Raw genomic sequence first — 22,261 nt, forward strand, 5'->3', positions numbered from 1 at the left:
AGACTCGACGAGTAGGGCTAGGATTTCCCATAGTTCACTCAGTGAGTAACTTGCCGAGTTGGTGGAATGACTCAGTGATTCAGAGGGAAATAGAGGACTGGAGTTCAAGGCGGTACTCGCCGAGTTCATAATGGGACTCGGCGAGTTGAGTCGGGGTGGCCCCGCGATTCATGTCGGGTGTAACCTGTCGAGCAGGGGAAAGACTCGATGTGTCATGCGAGACTAGAGGGATAGTGGACACGTGTAGACTCGCCGAGTCGCCCAAATGTACTCAGCGAGTCGGGTCAAAGTTTGACCGTTGACTTATGTTGACTTTGAGGGTTTGGTCAACATTGGGGTCTTTGTGTCAAGAGAGGGGTAAAATGGTCTTTTACCCTTCTGAGGGTGCCAAGAGAGGGTTGAGTCTAGTCTCGAGAGTTATATTTATGAGAGTATTTACTTTATGTGATTAGGCGGAGGCTAGGCCATATTCCTACCGAGTCAGAGATTTACTGAGACATCCGAGGTGAGTCTTCTCACTATACTTGCCTAGAGTGGTAACAGAGTTATGTGCGAGTGTACTGTTGAGTTATGTGCCAGTGTAATTATATGCTATTTATGTGTTATTGTGATATGTGATATGCATGATTCAGAGTTTTCCGAGATAGGACCAGTGGGTCCATAGAGTTAGGGCTAGAGGGCCCACAAAGAGTTGGGACTAGAGGGTCCTACTGAGACACACTGAACAGAGGGTCAGCAGAGTTATAGCCTTGAGTGGCTAATATGTGTTAGAGTGGTATTTTGGGGAACTCACTAAGCTTTTATGCTTACAGTGTTATGTGTGATGTGTTTCAGGTACCAGTGATGATCGCGGGAAGGCGTCGTCATGATCTGTACACACACCCGCGGAGTTTATTATGATTTGATCTTGGGATTTATAATGAGATAATGTTGATACATTGTTTTCTTGAAAGTAATTATGAATGAATTTATATGGTTTTAAAAAGTGAAAATTTGTTTTAAATTATACGGTGATACATTTGGTGTGTTAAAACCCATTTAAATCGGTTGTATAGTGTTGGTCAAGGATGAACTCGTCGAGTTGTTCTTGGGACTCGGCGAGTCGCGGCGTACTGACCACCAAATCCTTTCTGTGGATGGACTAGTTGTTAGGGAGGAAATTCCCGTAATCATTTGGGCACAAAAAGGGACCTGGGAATCATGGGAATCATAGGACTCGATGAGTCATAGACCGGACACATTCTTATGACGGAGATGAACTCGCCGAGTTGAAGGAAGAACTCAGCGAGTCGGATGAAGATGGTCCCAATGGTTTGAATGAAGGAGAACCCGTCGAGTTCTTGCTAGACTTGACGAGTGGAGTCGGGGTTGGATCAGGTTAGTGGAGTATGGACTCGACAAGTTGGTAGACCAACTCGGCGAGTCAGGCCAACTGGGTGTTGACTTTGACCAAGTTGACTTTGCCTAATTTTGGTATTGACCTTGGTTAGGGTTGTATGTTCTGTTTGATGACTTGAGGGTTGTCGTGTAGGGATTGAGGAGTCGAGGAGAGCCAACCTTCATGCTGAGGACAGTCCAGACACTACACGACATCGAGGTGAGTTACCTTCCAGTAGAAGTGGGTCTAAGGCACCAAGGCCGACCCACTAGTAATTGTTAGATGGGATGATTATTTTTGTGATAACTGTCTGGTCTGTTATTGTTGGATATGTGAGTATGCTAGATTGCTAGATATGTGAGTATGCTAGTTTGCTAGTTGCCATGTTGTATGAGGTAGTATCAGTAGAAGGGGACTAGTCCCCGATTCGGTCGTTAGGAACAATGGGTAGGTCGGACACCCCATATATGTCTGACAGCATGATTATGATATGATCTTATGTGTTAGTAGTAGGGTTGAAATAGTCCCTGTGTTCGGTTGAGATAGACCGGAGGGTAGGTCAGCACCCCAGAATGGCTTGACATAGGTAGGTCAACACCACCCCAAAATGGCTTGACATGGGTAGGTCAGCACCCCATAATGGCTTGACATGGGTAGGTTAGCACCCCATAATGGCATGACATGGGTAGGACGGGCGCCCCATAATTGCCCGACAGTATGTATGCTATGTGAGTGTATGGTATGTGGTATGATGGGGGAACTCACTAAGCTTCGTGCTTACAGTTTTAGTTTTTGGTTTCATGTACCTTTTTGTCTAAGGGGAAGGAGTCGGCGGTGTAGCAGCGCATCACACACACACATGATTTCCGTTTAGAGTTTTTTGGGATTATACTCTTATATTTTGTTACTTCAAGATGATTTGGTTTTGAGACATGATATTGCAGTTTTAAGTATTGAGATGATCTTGGCAATGTTTTGGTAAAATGTTTCATAAAATATTAACTTGGAAATGAAATTTTTGGCCTCAAATTTTGGGATGTTACAGACCTAGTCAATATTACTTGCAAGATAATTCAACAATTAATTTAAATAATCAAGTACTATCAAATAAGGAATTTATTATTCAAACCATTGGTAATTATCTTTTGTTTTGATGAGGATATTGACAAAAAGTTAATAAAATTCGGATTTTATTAAAGTAAAATGATTTAGGTAAGTATCCTTAAGCAAAACAACAAGAAATCCCAAAATTCCCTCTATCTGACGCTCCAACTCGCCAAGTCCCCTTATGGACTCATCGAGTCCACAATGGGACTCGCCGAGTTCATCAGGCAGAGAGCAAAAAAAAACGATTTTTTCAAGCAAGAATCAAAACACAAAGCATCAAATTCAAGAGAAGCCAATCAAGGCTCTGATACCACTGATGGGTTTGAGCCATAAGAACATTCCTATGTGCACATGCAAACCTTAATGCTTGGATCTAGGTTTCTTTATTGAACATGCTTTTCATCCAAGACTTGCAAACCCTAGATCTAGAGTAAACAATTCGAAATGACATAATAAAATAGATCTAGATGATTACCTCTTCTTGAAAACTTGAATCTTGTTATCCTTGGAGGTTAGGGTCACAAATGTCACTCCTCTAATGGCTTACAAACACCAAGAAGCAAGAGGATGATTTGGATAGAGGTTGTGGGCACAAAATCGGCTCTAGGAACTCCTTAGGGTTTTTGGTAGCCGATTTCTGTAGCCCTAGGTGTCTTTAAATACTTGAGCTGCTAGGGTTATAGCCTGAAACCCTAATCGGATAACTTAGGCCTCAAGCAGTCCAAGGACCCTTCTAGAATAAGGCTTGGACGGATTCAAGGAGTCCATAAACCTTCATTTCGTCCACCCTATGATCCATAAGGATCCACAGCCCAAAACCAATTATCACACAATTGACAGTTCCGGTCCCCTTTATTTAATTAATCTCTTTTAGCCACATAATTAATTCTTGTCTATTATTAATTAAACTATATGATTTCTCCTTTAATATATTAATCATATAATATATTAATAAATCATAATAACCTCTTTATTTATAAATCATCTTATCATGTTGCTTTGATGAAGGCAACCCAAAAGGACAATGCACAACCGGGTCAAGTACTTACCAAACATAGTTACGGGCTTAGACACTAATCCAACACACTCTGCCTCCTTGGGATTTGAGTTGGGTTTAGCAGAACCAACTTTGGTTCCACTAGAAGAGGTACCATCTTGGGACTTTCCCTTGTGGTGACTCTTTGAGGGAGCCTTCCTCTTCTTACCATTCCCTTGCCCAATAGCCAAAACAGGGGCAGCAGTCGGAGCGAGAATTTATGCAACAGACTTATCTTTGAGATTTCTCTCAACAATCCTTAGCAAGCCTTGAAGCTTGCTCAAAGTGACCTCTTCCTTATTCATGTGGTAGGTCATGCGGAACTAGTTGTAGCAGGGAGGCAAGGAGTGAAGGATGATGTCGATCGCCAACTCTTCATCAAAGTTAACATTCAACTTTAGCAGGCGATCAACATATCTCTGCATCTTTTGCAGATGGGCGGTAAGGGACTGTCCATTACCCATTCGGGTAGTGATCATCGAAGTGATGATCTCGTACCTTTTTTGCCTCGCATTTTGGTAGTACCGGTCCAGCAAGTCTTGATGCATCTCATAGGGATAAATGTCCTCATAGGACTTTTGGAGTTCGAAAGTCATTGTCGCTAGAATGATGCAATGGAATTTCGTGGCATCACGCTCGTGGGCCTCAAAGGCAACGATCTCTTCAGGAGTGGCAGTGTTCATGTCGATTTCCTTCAGCTCCTTGTCAAGGATATACTCTTTCTTCTTGTAACGGGTGACCATTCTTATATTACAGATCCAATCATTGAAATTGTTTCCGTCAAATATCACCCTCCCACACAAGTTCATGAGTGAGAATGAGCCAGAGGAACTCGAACCGGAAGCGTTGATGTTGTTCATGTTCGACATCTGAAAAGGAAAAGAACAAAGTTGATTAGAAATGAATCCCTAATTAAACACCCAAATGAGAAATTAGGGCTATGATCCAACAACATTATTTACATATTAGAAGAGGGGTGCCTTAATACAATATGCAAATAATTTGAAGGTAAGTGAATGACGATTCACTAATTCTCCACCATGAAAAACGAAAAAGAGATTAAGTTTTAAATGTATTGAAAATTCCTAGATCTTTTGAGATTCATTGAACTTTTCAATGACATGTTTAAATCTCGATATGCCCTTCTAGTTTGTGACTGGGATGTTGAGGATCACAAAGCGAGTGTGAATAACCATGCAAATGTACATGGTGCCCTCATTGTTACAGTCACCTATTCGATGTGCCGGTTAACCACACACACTCCATCGAACTATGACAAACAATGAGTCACCCTTTGCCACCTTTGCTTAGAGCCCAATTAGTGTGCCAGTTAACCACACACGCTCCACTAACGTCTTAGCAAGGGTACAAAGTGTAATTTCATGGAATTGCATCAATTCACTTTTGCCTAAAGTAACTAAGATTAAGAATTTTGTAAAAACATTTAGTTACTTTTATAATTCATTGTACTTATTAATGAGAAAGGGTTGCCCTATCCTACCCGTTCGGCTAATGACCCTCCATCCATCAAGGAAACGATGGGTGAGAGTGGACACCCATTAAATGACCATTTTATAAGCCATAACCTCATACTCCCTTAGAGATTAGCTTCGTGAATGAGGCCTACTAACAGTAAGACTAGCATTTTAAGTTATATATATATATATATATATATATATATATATATATATATATATATATATATATATATATATCTTATAATATTATAAAGTATAAGGTCGAATTTTAAACTTCTAAAATTCTAGGGTTTGAAATTTAAATAGTTCAAATTAAACATTTTAATCATAAAATTTAAATTTCAAAACTTGAGGACAAGTTTGAACTTTTCAAAACACAAAGGATCAAATAGAAAATAATTTTAAATTAAACAATTAATTTAATGATTATCTAAATTTGACCTAATCAAGATTATTTACAAGATAATTCACCAAATAAATTCAAATAATGAAATATTATCAAATAAGGAATTTATTATTCAAATAATTGGTAATTATCTCTTGTTTTGTTAAGGATATTGACAAAAAAAAGTAATAAAATTCGGATTTTATTAATCTAAAACGATTTAGGTAAGTATCCTTAAGCAAAACAGCAAGAAATCATATATTGCTGTCTGACAGCTAAACTCGTCGAGTCCACATTGGAACTCGTTGATTTCATCAGACAATGAGCCAAAAAATCGATTTTAAAGCATGATGAACATTCAAGGCATCAAGTACAATAGAAACCAAACAAAGCTCTGATACCATTGATGGGTTTGGGCCAAAAGAGCATCCTATGTGCTCATGCAAACCCTAATACTTGGATCTAGGTTTCTCTAATTATACATGCCTTCATCCAAGACTTTCAAACCCTAGATCTAATGAGTGTAATTCGTAATTAGTGAGACAAATCAGATCTAGATGATTACCTCTTGTTGCTTGCTTGAATCTTCTTGTCTTTGAAGCTTAGAGTCACAAGTGTCACTCCTCTAATGGCTTAGAAACACCAATAGAAAAAGAATGATCTTGGAGAGAGGTTGGAGGCTCTTGAATTTGGCTCTTGCACTCTTAGGAATAGGGGTAGCCAAATTTTGGAGCCTAAGGGTCCTATTTATACTAGAGCTGCTAGGGTTTCCGTCAAAAACCCTAATGGACAACTTAGGCCTTAAGCTATCCAAGGAAGCTTCTAGAATAGGGCCTTAGGGCCGAAATTATGGATGGAAACATCCTAATTTCTTCCATGCCTAGTCCAAGAGGCTCCTCGGCCCAATACTCAACTATCACACATTTGACAGTTTAAGTCCCTGATACTAAATTAATGTCTATTAGCCACATAATTAATATCTTAACTAATCCTTGTCTAATATTAATTTAATTATATGATTTCTCCATTAATATATTATTCATATACCATATTAATAAATCATAATAACCTCTTTCTTAATAAATCATCCTATCATGTTGTTTCGGTGAAGGCAACCCAAAAGGACCATGCACAACCAGGTCAAGTACTTACCAAAAATAGTTACGGGCTTAGACACTAATCCAACGGTGATGACTTAAGGGTGTAAGGGTATAGTGATGCTAGTTTTCAGACCGACCGAGACAACTACCGTTCTCAGTCGGGCTAGGTCTTTACCCTGAACGGAGGAGCAGTGACTTGGAAAAGTTCCAAGCAGGAGACCGTAGTTGATTCAACATGCAAATCAAAGTACATAGCGGCGAGCGAAGCGTCAAAGGAGGCGATATGGTTGAAGAACTTCATTGGAGACCTTGGAGTTGTGCCAACCATAAAGGAGCCTATGGAAATTTTCTATGATAATGAAAGTGCGGTTGCCTTGACCAAGGAACCGAGGGATCATGGCAGATCTCAACATATCGACAGAAAGTATCACTTTATTCGACATCAGGTGGAAGAGGGTATCGTCAGAGGATAACCCGGCAGATCCCCTTACGAAGGGACTAAGTAGGGTTAAGCACTTACAACACGCTAGGAGCATTGGGCTGAAGGACGATATTAGTTTAGATTAGATACCTTAGAAATGTGTAATAGATAAATTGTAATTAACATTTGATGATTAAATAAAGGAGTATTATTTATAAGTAATGTTATTGTCTTATGTTAATTGTTTACTTATTGTTTCACTTTGCATGTGTTTGACTTCCTGAATAATAAGATTATTCGAACGTTCCACAGTCGCTCATACTTTGGAAGTAGGTATGAAAAAAGATTGTCATGAATTGGTTTGTAGATTGTCTAAAGTGTATTAGACATAGCAAAAGTTTTCTACAACGTTCATCAGTGCTTATGAATAAGATTTGAGCGTTGGATTAAACCCACGCTTGTTGGTATCACTTCATGAAATTTATCATGAGTGATCGCAAGAAGATAATATCGTATAGTCTTTAAACCTAGATATATGGTTTATTGTTTGCAAGTTGGTTGTGCATTGATAATGTGTAAGTGCATCAGTAACTTGATGTCATAAAACGCATTGTTGTGCATGATTTGATGAGTGAATGGTAAATGCATATAAGTCGAAGTTTATCTGTTCCTTTTATCCTAAGAGGGTAAAAGCGATATCTGGGCCCCTCGATAATTTGGTTTGACTTATGTGTCGGGCCCGATCAAGACTGAATTGATGTGTTCAATTAAGTTCTATGTCATACAAATCAGAGATCGAGAAACGAACTGTTAGACAATAAGTATGACTATGTTCCATGTAATTGTCTGCATGATATCTAGAATGGAGGACTATACGATCTCTTATTTAAAGGACATGTTATTGATAAGATCAAGAGTTATGAGAACTGCGATTGTTAATCGGGTCCTGAAGTCGTACTTACATCTATAGTTATTAGACTTATCCAAGTGGGAGACTGTTGGATTAGTGTCTAAGTCCATAACTATATTTGGTATGTACTTGACCCGGTTATACATAGTCCTTTTGGGTTGCCTTCACCAAAGCAACTTGACTGGATGAATAATAGAGAAAGAGATTATTATGGTTTATTAATATATTATAAGAATAATATATTAAAAGAGAAATCATATTTATTTAATTAACATTGGTCAAGATTTAATTAAGAGTTAATTTTGTGGTCAAAAGAGGTTAATTAAATTAAGGGGACTGAACTTGTAATTATGTGATAGTTGCAGAGTTGGGTAAGGAAACCCTAGAGTATAGGGTGGACGAATTATAAGGATAAGGCCTTAGGAATTCGTCTAAGGGGGCTTCTAGAATTATCCTTGGGCTGCTTGGTGGCTAAGTAACCAGATAAGGATAATCACTGAAACCCTAATTTCCACACCTATATAAAGACCCATAGGGCTAGGGATTTCGACAACACTTGAACCCTAGAAGTCTTGGAGCCGATTTTTCCGTCTTCCTTCTCTCTCTGGCTTCATCCAATTGCTTTTGGTGTTTGTGATTCATTAAAGGCACAACATTTGGGGTGCTAAGGTTCTCAAAGCTTCAAGATCTATAATCAATAATCAAGGTATTCATCTAACTTGTTTATTTGATATTCAACAAGCTTTGTTGTATGCTAGATTAGGGTTTATAAGCTTAGGATAAATTTGCATGTATAATAGAGAAACCTAGATCCAAAGCTTTAGGGTTTTGCATGTGCACAGAGGATGTTCTTTTGCTCAAAACCCATAAAAAAAAACATGAAAAAAAACCATGGAAAACCTAGATCTAATTACTTGGAATCATAAAACAATGAACTTTGAACACTCACAAGGGTCTAGAAGGTGAGAAAGGATGGCGGTGACGCTTACAAGCTAAAATGGTGTACCAAATGCTCTTTTTTTTCTTTCTTTTTTTTTTTTGCTAGAAATCACCACAAATGAGCTTAAAATCAACTATGGAGGATTATGGTTTCAAGGGGGAGTGTTAGGAGGTGATAGAGGCTGAGGGTGGGTTAGCCCTAACCCTCAATCCCCCAAAATTAGGGTTTGCCTCGTAGCCATGTCTCACATCATGACCCATAAGGGCTTACGTCATGAGTCTCAAAGGTGATGCACGTTTTGAGATGCCATCATATGACCTAGGTTTGAGCCCCAAAAATTAATTTAATAACTTAACAAGATGATGCCTGAACTGGATTAGAAAGGAAGAAGGTGAGTTGGGTTTTGGGCTCAGAGAGAGAGAGAGAGAGAAAGAGAGATAGAGAGTCATCATATGACCTAGGTTTGAGCCCAAAAATTAATTTAATAACTTAACAAGATGATACCTGAACTGGATTAGAAAGGAAGAAGGTGAGTTGGGTTTTGGGCGGAGAGAGAGAGAGAGAGAGAGAGAGAGAGAGAGAGAGAGAGAGAGAGAGAGAGAGAGAGAGAGAGAGAGAGAGAGAGAGAGAGAGAGAGAGAGAGAGAGAGAGAGAGAGTTTATTTTTATTTTAAATAAGAAAATAAATAAATAAATGGAAAAAATAAATCATAGATGTAAATCAATCTTTTTAGATTGAAGATGATCAAATCCACAATGAAGGTTGTCACGACCACATCTACAAGTTGATAACTTATTGGACAAAATTCAAAGAAAATAAAAAACCAAGCACCAATTTACAATATTTTTTAAATAACAAAGAAAAAAAAAGATGTAGTTGCATTATTTTTCCAAAACAGAAGGACCAACAGTATCGATCGTAGCAATTTCAAGGGTTCACATGTTAAGTTCATTTCTCGTCCAAGCCAAATTCTGGTAAACCCCTGATTTCTCACGACGGAGATTGTATAGTTGACACTTGATAGAACTAAACATGGCGATTGCTGCTCTCTTTCAGTGTTTTATGCATCAGTAAGATGACTAGAAAGCACACCAGACCTCCAATGGAGCTCGATCTAGACGCCTTCTTGCAATCACACGACACCACGGGCAGTGACGACGATGATCAGCACCACGGCAGCACCGTCGATGAACTTCTCCTCATCGACTCTGATGACTCTTCTCCTTCGTCGTCTCCCCGATCGTACCCTATCTCGCATGACGTAAGTAGCCCCCAAAGCAACACTAATCCAGTTGATGCCAATGACTCTGATTCCTCACGATTAACACCTCCCCAATTAGTAAACGATAGAGATAGACAATCAAAGTTTCGTTCAATTAGTCAAATAAATTCAGGCGACACTTTCAGCGTTTCGCGACAATTGCCTCCGTTATTCGGTGCCGTTAGGTCGAATGCTAAGCCTGGGGCTGCCCTTGCAGCCGCTGCAGCAGCTTCGCGGTCGATTCCGACCCCACATGCGGCTGCTATTAAATTGAGAAGGGAGAAGTCTAGTATGGAAAGCTTGGATCCGAAGGCCAGTATTGGTTCTGAATTATGCTATGAAAGTGGCACAGGTTCAGAAATTAGTCATTCAGACGCGAAATTATTTGAGGAAGATCTTAAACTGGAGAATTTAGAAACCGCGCCAGTAGAATCCACTGGAAGTTTTGAAGCCAGTGGGGAAGTAAATGCTGGAGATGGAAGTAGGAATGGGTGGAGAATTACTGATGAAGATTTCCCATGTGAGGAGATGAATACAGATGTGGCTAAAGCCTCCGAAGCGGATAGTTTTGCACTTGAGTTTGGTGATGATACTCGTAGTTCTGCTGCTAAACCACAGATTAGCTCTCCTTTGAATAATGAGGATGGGTTTAACAGCACCACGTCAGTTTTAGATAGCAGTAGCAATGAGCTCATTGAAGGCAACCATACGGAATCTGCACATATTTCTACCTTATCTATGGGGGAAATGTTCCCTTTCTCCCATGAGCATGTGAATACTAAAGAGGTTGAGGACTCGATAAGTGTATCATCAGAAGATACGAACCTCCATGAAAATAATGTGGAATTTGGCCTCCAAGCAGAAGGGGACGACATGCCAGCACAAAGTGATGTTTCTGCTGGCATGGACAGTATTCTCCATGAAGAAAATGAAAAGAATGATGGAAGGACACAAGCATTGAAGCCCCTTCAATTTGCTGAGGAGCTTGAAAAGAAGCATGCTTTTACTGGTTTGCATTGGGAAGAAGGTGCAGCTGCTCAACCAATGAAACTTGAGGGTGTTCACAGAGGATCAACTGTGTTGGGATACTTCAGTGTCAGTACTGATAACACCATCACCAGGACAATTTCTTCTCCAGCATTTAGGCGAGATCATGGAACCCCACAAGCACTAGCAGTTCATCTTAACTACATTGCAGTGGGAATGTCGAGAGGGGTGATTGTTGTTATTCCCAGCAAATACTCTCCACATTATGCTGATAACATGGATGCCAAGGTTCCATTTACATTTACATGACTCTTCTTCTGTGTATCGACCTTACCATCTAAAAACAACCTTTTATATTTCAGATGTTAATGCTTGGATTACAAGGTGATAGATCTTATGCCCCAGTCACATCCATGTCCTTCAACCAGCATGGAGACCTCCTTTTTGCAGGATATGCTGATGGGCATTACACTGTTTGGGATGTCCAGAGGGCCTCTGCTGCAAAAATTGTCACTGAACACAAAGCTCCAGTAGTACACATGCTATATCTGGGGGTGGATTCTCAAGTGGCTCGTCATTTCAACATAGTTAGTGGTGATAGTAAAGGTGTGGTTAAGTTGATTCGCTTTTCTTCATCTTCATTTTTCAATAGGTTCTCAACTTCTAAAACCTTGGTAAGTCCCTTACCTTTTGTCTTTATGTACTTGATTCATGTCTATCATGCCTAACTGTTATCAATCAAAACAGACACTTCTTGATGAAGCAACAAGCACGGTTGTTTGCGCTTCACCTCTACTATCAGAAGAAAGTTCCGGAGGTTCTTCCAGCATTCCAGGAGACTCGACTTTGGGTGAAGAAGGTGTGGTCATATTTGTCACTCATCAATCTGCTCTAGTGGTATGGGTTGACAAAAGACTACATGCATTGCATTGTGTTGCATACCATATCTTATTGGTCTTTTTGTAACAACAGTAGCTGTGTAATTTATAGGCAAAAGTCATTTCCAACACCCCAGAAGTTTATGCTCAACTTCCTAGGCCTGATGGGGTCCGCGAGGGTTCGATGCCTTATACTGCTTGGAAATACATAGCCCCTTCACGTGTTGGTATGTTAATAAGAAATGGACCATATTTGAATCTTTTTTGGCGATATCATATGATGATACTTTACTTTCTTTCGGTTTCAGATAACGTACAGTTAAAAGAATCCGAAACTGCTCCGCTCCTTGCAATTGCTTGGGATCACAACGTACAGGTTGCAAAATTGGTCAAGTCAGAACTAAAAATACATGCAAAATGGAGCCTCGAGAGTTCAGCAATTGGGGTGGCTTGGCTGGATGATCAGGTAGTTTTGCTTTTTTTTTCTTAAGACAAACATCAGTTTGTTTGCCCATACTCATGAACAAAGATGTTAATCATAGATGTTAATGGTGCTGACATCAGCTGGACGGCTGTGTCTGTATGCAAATGACGGGAGTTTAATTCATGACACAAGTTTTGGTGTTGATGGAGGGAAGAGAGGAGATGATGTGATTGGACATCACACCCATTTCAGCAATGTGGAAAAAGCTCATCACAATTGTATAGCTGTGAGGGGGGCTTCTTTATATCTTCTTGGGCCCACACATCTTGTGGTGTCCCGCCTTCTCCCATGGAAAGAACGCATAGAAGTTTTACGAAAAGGCGGTGACTGGATGGGTGCTTTCAACATGGCAATGATGCTGTATGATGGTCAAGCCCATGGTGTGTTTGACCTTCCTAGAGCATTGGAAGATGTGCAAAAGACGATAATGCCCTACATGGCTGAGTTGCTGTTAGCGTATGTAGATGTGGTTTTTTCTTACATATCAGTGGCATTAGGCAACCAAAAAGAAAAGATGGATTCGGAGGGTGATGGTGTCTCGGTGATAAAAGACCAGTACACACGTGTTGGTGGTGTTGCAGTTGAATTCTGTGTCCACATCAACAGAACTGACATCCTCTTTGACCAAATTTTATCCCGGTTTGAGTCTGTTCAGCAAAAAGGTACATCATTCATTATGCATAAAGTCTTTTTCCATTTTTTTTATTTGATCTTTATTCTTTAAATTTTGAGTAGTTGGGGTTCACGTTTTTGACTATCAAGTTTCTGGCTCTGGCTTAATAGATATCATGCAGTTTTTAACTTTTTATATTAGAGCAAACTGCAATTTTGCTCCCTGAGTATAGATTTTCTTTTTGCAATTTTGGTCCTTATTTGAGGTTTTTTGTAATGGTATTGGTCCCTGCTCCAAGAAAATCTGCTATGTTCAGGGACCATAAATAAATAGTCATTTTACTTGGAATAGAAGAACCTCAAATGAGGACAACATTTGCAAGAGAAAACTTTTTGGGATCAAAATTGCCTCTCATATGTATGTATATTACTCTTCTGTTCTCAGAGACATTTTTGGAGCTTTTGGAGCCATATATTTTGAAGGACATGCTTGGATCTTTACCACCCGAGGTATTTCTTGTTTATATCATTTGTATGCTTTCATGTAAGTTCAGGCATCATGAAAATTTTTATTTCTGTGAGATATTTTTTTAACATAAACAGCTACTTTTTTTTTCTATTATTGAAGATTATGCAAGCACTAGTGGAACATTATAGCACAAAGGGCTGGCTGCAGCGTGTGGAACAATGTGTTCTCCACATGGACATATCTTCCTTAGACTTCAATCAGGTATACATTCATGATCACTCTTATAAATTTTCACAGCTTTATTTTATTTTATTTTATTCTCTAACCCTAATATACTCATCCATAAAAATACTCACTTTGACTTGGTCAAGTATGTATTTGCTAGGTAGATTTTAATATATAAAGTTGATGGATTTTCTCATTACTGTCAGTTTTGAACTTGTATGTCAGGTGGTGAGGTTATGCCAGGAACACAATTTATACGGGGCCCTCATATATTTGTTCAATAAAGGTTTAGATGATTTCAAGACACCTTTAGAGGAGCTTCTGCGGGTATTTAGAAACAATGATAGTGAGAATGCTCCATCTCTTGGGTATGTCAGTTTTACATTCATGAAATAATCATAACTTCTAAATTCAAATTTTCATTCATGCCTTAGCGCTTTTGTAAAACAGGTACAGGATGCTAGTTTACTTGAAATACTGCTTTTCAGGCCTTGCTTTTCCTCCAGGTATGCTTTCTTACCTAACATATAACATATTAGAAGGCTTTACTACTTTTTTCTTTGTTTTTTCTTATTTAAAAATGTATTGTCAGGACATGGGTCTCTTTCCCCTGCACGTTTGCCTTCTCTTAGAATGGAGCTTATAGACTTCTTACTAGAACATTCTAATGCTCCAAGCACATGGGGGTTGACAAACTTATCATCAACAGAAGTGTATAAGAATCTCTATCATCTCCTAGAATTGGACACTGAAGCAACATTGGATGTTTTGAGATGTGCGTTTATCAATTCAACACCAAAGGATTCTAGATCTCAAAGTCAAGATCTGATCCAAAGGACTGTAGATGTTCTTGCTCTTGTTATCAAAACAGGCAAAGCTATTAGCACATGGCCTTCAAAGGATGATACAGGTCGTATACTTGAGTTTATTTCTCATTTTGTGGCCTGTGGAGAGGCTAAAATCTCAAAGGAATTACTAGGTCAGATATTCGAGTATTTGACATTAGATGCTAGCATTCCGCTGAATCTCGAAAGCAAAAATAACGATATTTGTAAAAAAAGAGAAAAAGAGGTCCTAGCACTTTTGGAAGTTGTCCCAGAGACAGATTGGGATGATAGATACTTGTTAGACATGTGTGAAAAAGCTCGCTTTTACCAGGTTCTAACCATTCTCTCTCTCTCTCTCTCACACACACACACACATACACACAAAGAGGAATGCAATATGTGCCTAACAGTTGAGTTCATGTATTGATTAGGTGTGTGGCTTCATTCATAACAGCAAGCACCAATATATAGCTGCTATTGATAGCTTTATGAAAGATGTGGATGAGCCAATTCATGCTTTCTCCTATATCAGTAATTTATTGCAACAAAACAACGACAAGAGGCCTGATTCTTTGGAGGCTGCAGTCATTTCACGAATCCCACATTTAGTACAATTAAGCAGGTTTGTTGTTTTTCTAGTTATCCCAGCTTTACTCTTAGGGCCTTTTTTTTTTTGGTTTCTAGATCAAGTCCTGTTAACCTTAAGTGGCTGAGTGGGTAATGATGTTTGTCTGGAAAAAATGCTGTATACTTAAGGCTGTTAACCTTATAGACTGAATAAACCTATGGAATGAGAGAAAATGATCATTTTATCCTTACATTTGAAAAACAATTTTTATCATTATTCATCGATCTGATGTGAGAGGAATTGGGAGGAAAAAATGACAAATAAGTAAAGGCCTAAAGGGTGCCAAATTTTTTGGCTTAACCCATTGAGCCCTAAGCAAAAAAAATAAATGCTAGAAAAGTTTCCTAATTATATGTTATGACAAACTTTTGCAGAGAGGGGACAGTTTTTCTAGTTGTCCAACATCTTTTTCAAGAATTCCAACAAATCTTACTGGAGCTTAAGTCTCACCCGAAAAGTCTCTTCCTCTACCTTAAAACAGTTATTGAAGTTCATTCAAAGGGCACCCTCAACTTCAATTCTCTAACAAAAGCTGAACCAAGGGTAGACAATCAGACTGACAGACTACATGATTTCTTAGAAAAAATCTCCGACTTCCCAAAGTTTGTACGTGAAAATCCACTTCACATAACTGATGAAATCACTGAGATGTATCTTGAGGTAGTTGACCTTTTTTTTTTTTTTTTAAAATTACATTTTTGGTCCTCGAGTATAGTTGATTTTTGCAATTTACGTCCTTATTTGAGGTTCTTGTAACTTTTTTTATTTTATTCGTGTTTTAAATAAAACAACAATTTTGGTCCCTGAGTAAGTGAGTAAAGCTGATTTTTGGTCACAAATATTTGGATCAGAAATGTAATTTACTCTTTTTATAATTTTACAATGTTGGATCTGAAGTAGGGTGCCTTTTTCATGTGCAGTTGCTATGTGAGTATGAACCCAAATCTGTCCTGAATTTCCTTGAGACATGTGAAAGCTATAGGGTAGACCATTGTCTAAGGTTGTGTCAAGAATACAAGATCATAGATGCTGCTGCTTTTTTATTAGAAAGAGTTGGAGATGTTGGAACTGCTCTTTCATTCACACTCTCTGATCTCATGGACAAATTTCACATGCTTGATGCTGTTGTTCAAAGTGTATATGATCTCAATGCAATCATGAAGAAGAAGGAGGTCCATTGCTTTTTACATTTTTTTTTATTACAAATATATATATTCGGCAATAATATAATATTCGTTTGTTTATTAATTGTAGGTGAATGACATACTATATGTTGTGTATACTTGTGTCGGACTGTGCCAAAGAAACAGCTCCCGCTTGGATCCCAATGAGTCCGAGGCCCTCTGGTTTCAATTGCTTGACACGTAAGCCCACACACACACACACAGTTTTAGATATCTTCCCACACCACATGGTGATATAATAATGATTAACTTAGTGTAGCTGATTTTTGCAATTTTGGTCTGTATTTGAGGTTCTTGTATAGTTTTGATCCTTGTTCCAAGTAAAAATGACTAAGCTGATTTTGGTAGCAAAATATAGTCATCTATCTTACTTGGAGCAGGGACTAAAAACCTCAAATAATTGCAAGAGAAAACTTTTGGGGAGCAAAATTGAAAAAAAAATGTAATTTGTGGTGTGTTAATTGAATTGCAGGTTTTGTGAACCGTTAACAAATCCAAATCCAGGCGTAGGTGGAGATAAGAAGGATTGTGGAAGTAAGTCTAAGTGGAAAATCAAAGGGTGTGATGAAATATTGAGAAAATTGTTTTCTATTTTTATTAAAGAGATTGTTGAGGGAATGATAGGATATGTCCGGTTACCAACCGTCATGATGAAACTTCTCTCTGATAACGGTCACCAAGAATTTGGTGATTTTAAGGCTACTATACTTGGAATGCTTGGAACATATGATTTCGAAAGAAGAATTTTGGTAACCTTGTATTCAATTTACATTTTTGGCCCCTGAGTATAGCTGATTTTTGGTCCCAAAATGTTCTCTTCCGGTTTTGGTCCTTGAGCTTTTTGTAACATTTCCCAAGTAAAATGGCTATAGACTAGATTACATGTTTGGTCACTGAGCAAATCTGTTTTCAATTTTGGTCCTAAAAAAGTCTCTTGCAATGTTGGTCCTTATTTGAACGTTTTGTTCCTACTTTTGGTCCTGATTTTTGCAACATTGCTCCCAAATAGTCATTTGACTTGGAACAGGGAGGTACCCAAAACTTTACAAATAAGGACCTAAATTGCTAGAAAAAACCTTTTGGGATAAAAATTGACAAAAAAGAGACCAAAAATGTAATGTACTCTCGTGACTATATTTTTTGGGACCAAAGTTGCTAAAGTCAGGTATAGTGAGGAGAGGACCAAAAAGAAGCTCAAATGCTTTTTGGGACCAAAATGGGAAAAATGTAATAATATGTACTCATAAATCCATGATTACACCAGGACACTGCAAAATCTTTGATTGAAGACGATACGTATTATACGATGCGGTTACTTAAAAGGGGAGCTTCTCATGGGCATGGCCCACAAAGCCTTCTTTGTTGCATATGTAATTGTTTACTTACTAAAGACACTTCTGCCTCTGGAATTCGAGTGTACAACTGTGGCCATGCAAGCCATTTGCATTGTGCACCACCAGGGACAGGGTCACGTACAGGTAGAGGTGGAGGTGGAGGTGGTTGTCCCATTTGTATGCCAAAAAATAAGGGGATAAGGTCGTCTACAAGTAACGATTATGAAGTTGGCTTAGTGAGTAGGCCTTCATCTAAAAACAAGTCTTCGCAGGGGATTGGTGGGGTCCATCTACACCCACACCTACACGAGACCGATCCACTTGATCATCGTCAAATATCAAGGGTGAGTGCAGTGGATACAGATACTCGTACTGATACTGATACTGATACTGAAACTCACATACTTTGTTTTGTTGTAACAGTATGAGATATTGAGTAATCTTCATAAACAGAAAGAGAAGAGGACGATGGTCCAAGTGGATAACATTCCACAGTTGAGACTTGCACCACCGGCTGTTTACCATGAAAAGGTGAAGAAAGGAGTTGGTATGTTGAGAGTCGGAGAAAGCAGCGATGGAATTGGAATTGGAAGTCAGAAAAATACGCAAATTAAAGATCTCAAAAAAACTAAGGGATCGGGTGTGCGCTTTCCCCTAAAATCAAACATATTTGGTATGTTTCTTTTCTAGTCTGTCTGTTTTATTTTACGTAGACATCTTTTTTTTTTTTTTTTTTTTTTTTAACCATTCATTGTTTTGCTAATGCTTTTTTAGGTAAGGAAAAGACCAGCAGAAGGTGACATGCTTTACTGCTGTTGCATAAGTTATATCTAACATAAACATAAAGTCGAGCAAGCAGGCAATCTTACACATATGTTTCACCCCGGGATATTAATTTTGTTGTATATCTTTTTTGTAGTCTTCATTTGTAAAAGTGTGTCTAGTCTAATGTATACTGTATAGAGCGTAGGCATGTTTAGTTTCTTTATTGTGGTGTGAATTGTGATTGACATGTATAATAATATTACAACGACAAAATTGCAAAAATGGTCCCTGTGGTATGCAAAATTTTGGGGTTTTAGTCCAAACCCCGAGTGTTTTGGATCCATGGTCCTTTTGGAGTGGTTTGTATGTGCTTTTGGTCCCTGGACTTAACTCCCGTTAAATAGGATCTGTTAAGTCCTCTCATGTGCCTCATACGTGAGGGTAAATTCGTTATTTCATATGTAAGGGACCATTTTTGCATAAACCGTTTTTTGGCCCCACTACCTGTGCTCTTCTTCCCCAATGTTCCCCAACGTTTCTTTTTTCTACCCTTCTTCTTCTTGAGCTCTGCTACAACAACAATGGTTCTATAATCCAAAAATAGGCTTCCTTTAAAGGCTGATTGAGTGTGGCTTCTTATCGGGTCCTCTTTTTTCGGGTCCTCTCGAAAAGGGTAGTCACGAGCAGTTCCAAAGAAGCTATTCTCAGGGAGGGTTTGCCTATAAACATAGATCAAGAAAAAGGTCGTTGATTCGTGTCGTCCAGAGAGCGATTTCAAAGACGTTTGTAACTCGTGGGCAAAACTCAATTGTTGCCCCGATTAATAAAACGTGGGTTCTTTAAAGGTTCCAGATTGGATTGTTGGGCTTCGGAGAAAAACAATGAATTGACTATTAGCAATGTTAATTTGACCAGTAAAGGTAGTTTATTAACGATTACGAGCTCATAAATCAGAGCCAGAATCTTCAATGGGCGCAAGGGAAATCTGGGGAAGATCGAGTACACGTCGTCGTTTCGGAGGAATACGGGTGGGTTTTTGTTGGGATTTTTGATGGATTTAATGGTCCTGATGCACCTGATTATCTGTTATCAAACTTGTACCTAGTTGTTCATAAGGAATTGAAAGGTTTGTTGTGGGACAATGAACTTGATTCCACGAATGTAACTCCTTCGGGGCAACAACCAATAGATGATACCAAATCCAAGGTCGAAAATCAAACTCAACAAAATAACCATCAAAGATATGTCAATCAGCAAGAGAGTTACCCCAGTGCAACCGAGGATTTTTAGAAAAGAAGAAACAAAAGTTCAAGAGTTATGAGCCGATTCAAAGAAATGGGAAGATAACAATTGGAGATGGAAGTGTGAATTTGACAGGGAGAGATTAGAATTGGATCGATGATTAAAAGAGAAACTGAATTCCAATGGGTCAAATTCAATTAACCATTAAGATGTTTTGAAAGCTCTATCTCAAGGATTAAAGAACACAGAAGACGCATATTCTCATATTGCAGACCAAATGCTCGCTAAAAATCCTGAACCAGCTCTAATGGGTTCATGTCTTCTGGTTATGTTAATGAAAGAAGAAGATGTTTACATGATTAATGTAGGAGATAGTAGAGCAGTTTTAGCTCAAAAACCAGAGCCAGATCTCTGGAGACAGATCTAAAGAGAATTAAAGAGGAAACATTGTATGATCTTGAGGTCAATGCCGATTTAGCCACTACAAATCCAACCCTAAACACCTGCCAGCTCACAATGGATCACAGTACCTCCATTGAAGAGGTAAAAACTAAAACCATATTTTCAAATCAATGGTTCTATAAAGTATAAACCATTGTTGCTGTAGCAGAGCTCAAGAAGAAGGGTAAAAAAAGAGACGGCGGGGAACGTTGGGGAAGAAGAGCGCAGACATTGGGGACAAAAAACAGTTTATGCAAAAATGGTCCCTTGAATATGAAATGACGAATTTACCCTCACGTGTGAGGCACATGAGGGGCTTACCAGATCCTATTTAACGGGAGTTAAGTCCAAGGACCAAAAGCACATACAAACCACTCCAAAAGGACCATGGATCCAAAAAACTCGGGGTTTGGACTAAAACCCCAAAATTTTGCATACCACAGAGACCATTTTTGCAATTTTGTCTATTACAACTTAATTCCGATGGGACACCATTAAATAATTTTGCATATCCACTTTGTCTTTGTAATATATTTAAAATATCTTCTCTATATCTTAGAACCAAGCTGAAGTTATCATACAAGGATTTTGGGTATCATCATTTGTGATCATTGGCTGAGATATAAGTTAAGGTGAAAAAGACTGTTGAAAATGTCTGCAGAATATGAGTTTGAAACAAATTAAAGGTCTAATCGGAACACCAAATCTATAGATGACGGTCCCCACTGGATAATAATTCGTTTGGCCCTTCTTGCATGGGGACTAAGCAGGGAAGTCACCACACCTTTAGAACCAAACCCGATGAAAATCCCTCTCCGTAACAACCGTGGCTAAACATTCTCTTCTCTTTGTATCCTAAACGGTTTGGACGGAGGGTGTTGAATTTGAACAATTTCCTGCTGAAAACTATTCATACCTTGCGGGAAACCATTGTTTTAAGGAAAAAAAAAGGAGGAGCTCGAGAGTAAGAGCAAAGGTGATTTTGTAGTTGATATCAAATTTCAAGAAGTTTAGTTTCTAAACCCTCTCATTCATCAAGAAGATACAATTGTAACAGTTGAAAACTTAAAGTTTTCAACTCTGATAATTGTGAGAACCAATAAATTCGTGAGAACCTGCGAACTAAATAACAACCATTAGATTGAAAAACGGACGGCTGTTGATATTAGGGAGTACACAAAAAACGTGAACTTGTACTTGTATATCTGATTACAAAACATGGAGGGGCAATAAAGTCAAAAACACAAATAAGAATATTCTACAACCTTATTCTCTGCAAAAGACAAGCAGAAATCTTTCGTGGCCTTATTCTCTGCATATTTAAGAAAAATCTCTCTCGTCTTATTTTCGAAGGAAAAACCCTAACGAATCCCTCATTTACGACCAATTTTGTTCAAAATCTTCAAAAAACAACATTTGGAATATGTCGATTTGCAAAAAAAAAAAAGTACGAAAACTATACTATAATCACATTTATAAGATAATTTTGTTTTGAATTGTAACATCCGGGTTCCCAGGTATTATATTTGTTCTTTTATTTTTGGATGTTGAGGGGAGACTCGGCGAGTTGGCGTCTAAACTCGCCGAGTATGGTCGCGGATTAGTATGCGAGTTCACAGCTGGACTCAGCGAGTTCACGAGTGGACTCGATGAGTCCACGCTGTTTAATGAAACCTTAATTTTCAGGGTTTGAGACCTATTTAAAGGCCCTTAGGGCTGTCATTTCCGGCCACCAACCCCCAAAGAGAAACCCTAAGAGATCTAGAGTGTTTGTGAGGAAGGAGAGGCCATTCTTGATCATTTTGTGGGTGTTTTTGCAAGAAGGAAGTGATCAAGGCAAGAGGAGGCTGAAGGAGGTGCAATTTCGGTGGTTTTTGAGTTCATAGAGACTGTATTGAGGTATTATTCTCGGACCTTCTTCAGTTTTGATGTTGATTCTTAGTGTTAGCGTTTTCTAACCCTTTTGGAGGTTGATTAAGTGGAGCATTTGACCCCTTCTCGAGTTCGAGTTCTGGATCCAGACCCAAAGAGGTCCAGAGGCCTTAACCCTTGGAGCTTTATGAGTCATTTTGGGAGCCATGAGCTTGGGATGTCATTTTTGGGGCTAAATCACCATTTTGGGCCATTTAGATGTTATATGAGTGTCAAGGTCCGAACTTTACGTGATTA

At 38.7% G+C, this 22,261-nt stretch overlaps 1 protein-coding gene and 1 pseudogene across 2 annotated transcripts; both read left to right on the plus strand.

The window, feature by feature from the left end:
- Nucleotides 1–9,671: 9,671 nt before the first annotated feature.
- LOC111902037 (uncharacterized) lies at nucleotides 9,672–18,691 on the plus strand. 2 transcript variants are annotated; one of them, XM_023897915.2, is made up of 19 exons: nucleotides 9,675–11,291; nucleotides 11,366–11,677; nucleotides 11,751–11,900; nucleotides 11,994–12,108; nucleotides 12,190–12,347; nucleotides 12,424–13,027; nucleotides 13,423–13,487; nucleotides 13,606–13,707; nucleotides 13,897–14,039; nucleotides 14,122–14,177; nucleotides 14,264–14,829; nucleotides 14,930–15,120; nucleotides 15,501–15,786; nucleotides 16,047–16,298; nucleotides 16,381–16,490; nucleotides 16,783–17,059; nucleotides 17,575–17,988; nucleotides 18,068–18,317; nucleotides 18,419–18,691. In XM_023897915.2, the coding sequence occupies exons 1-19, from the start codon at nucleotides 9,831–9,833 to the stop codon at nucleotides 18,442–18,444; spliced, it is 5,538 nt and encodes a 1,845-aa protein (XP_023753683.1). In that variant the 5' UTR covers nucleotides 9,675–9,830; the 3' UTR covers nucleotides 18,445–18,691. The 2 variants fall into 2 exon arrangements, with proteins under 2 accessions (XP_052625577.1, XP_023753683.1); XM_052769617.1 differs by lacking the exons at nucleotides 18,068–18,317; nucleotides 18,419–18,691 and having other exon boundaries at nucleotides 9,672–11,291; nucleotides 16,783–16,844; nucleotides 17,575–17,744.
- Nucleotides 18,692–18,751: 60 nt separating this feature from the next.
- LOC111902038 (probable protein phosphatase 2C 23) lies at nucleotides 18,752–20,461 on the plus strand (annotated as a pseudogene).
- Nucleotides 20,462–22,261: the final 1,800 nt, after the last annotated feature.

The sequence above is a fragment of the Lactuca sativa genome, chromosome 3 (genome assembly GCF_002870075.4).
Source record: "Lactuca sativa cultivar Salinas chromosome 3, Lsat_Salinas_v11, whole genome shotgun sequence".
Taxonomy (NCBI): domain Eukaryota; kingdom Viridiplantae; phylum Streptophyta; class Magnoliopsida; order Asterales; family Asteraceae; genus Lactuca; species Lactuca sativa.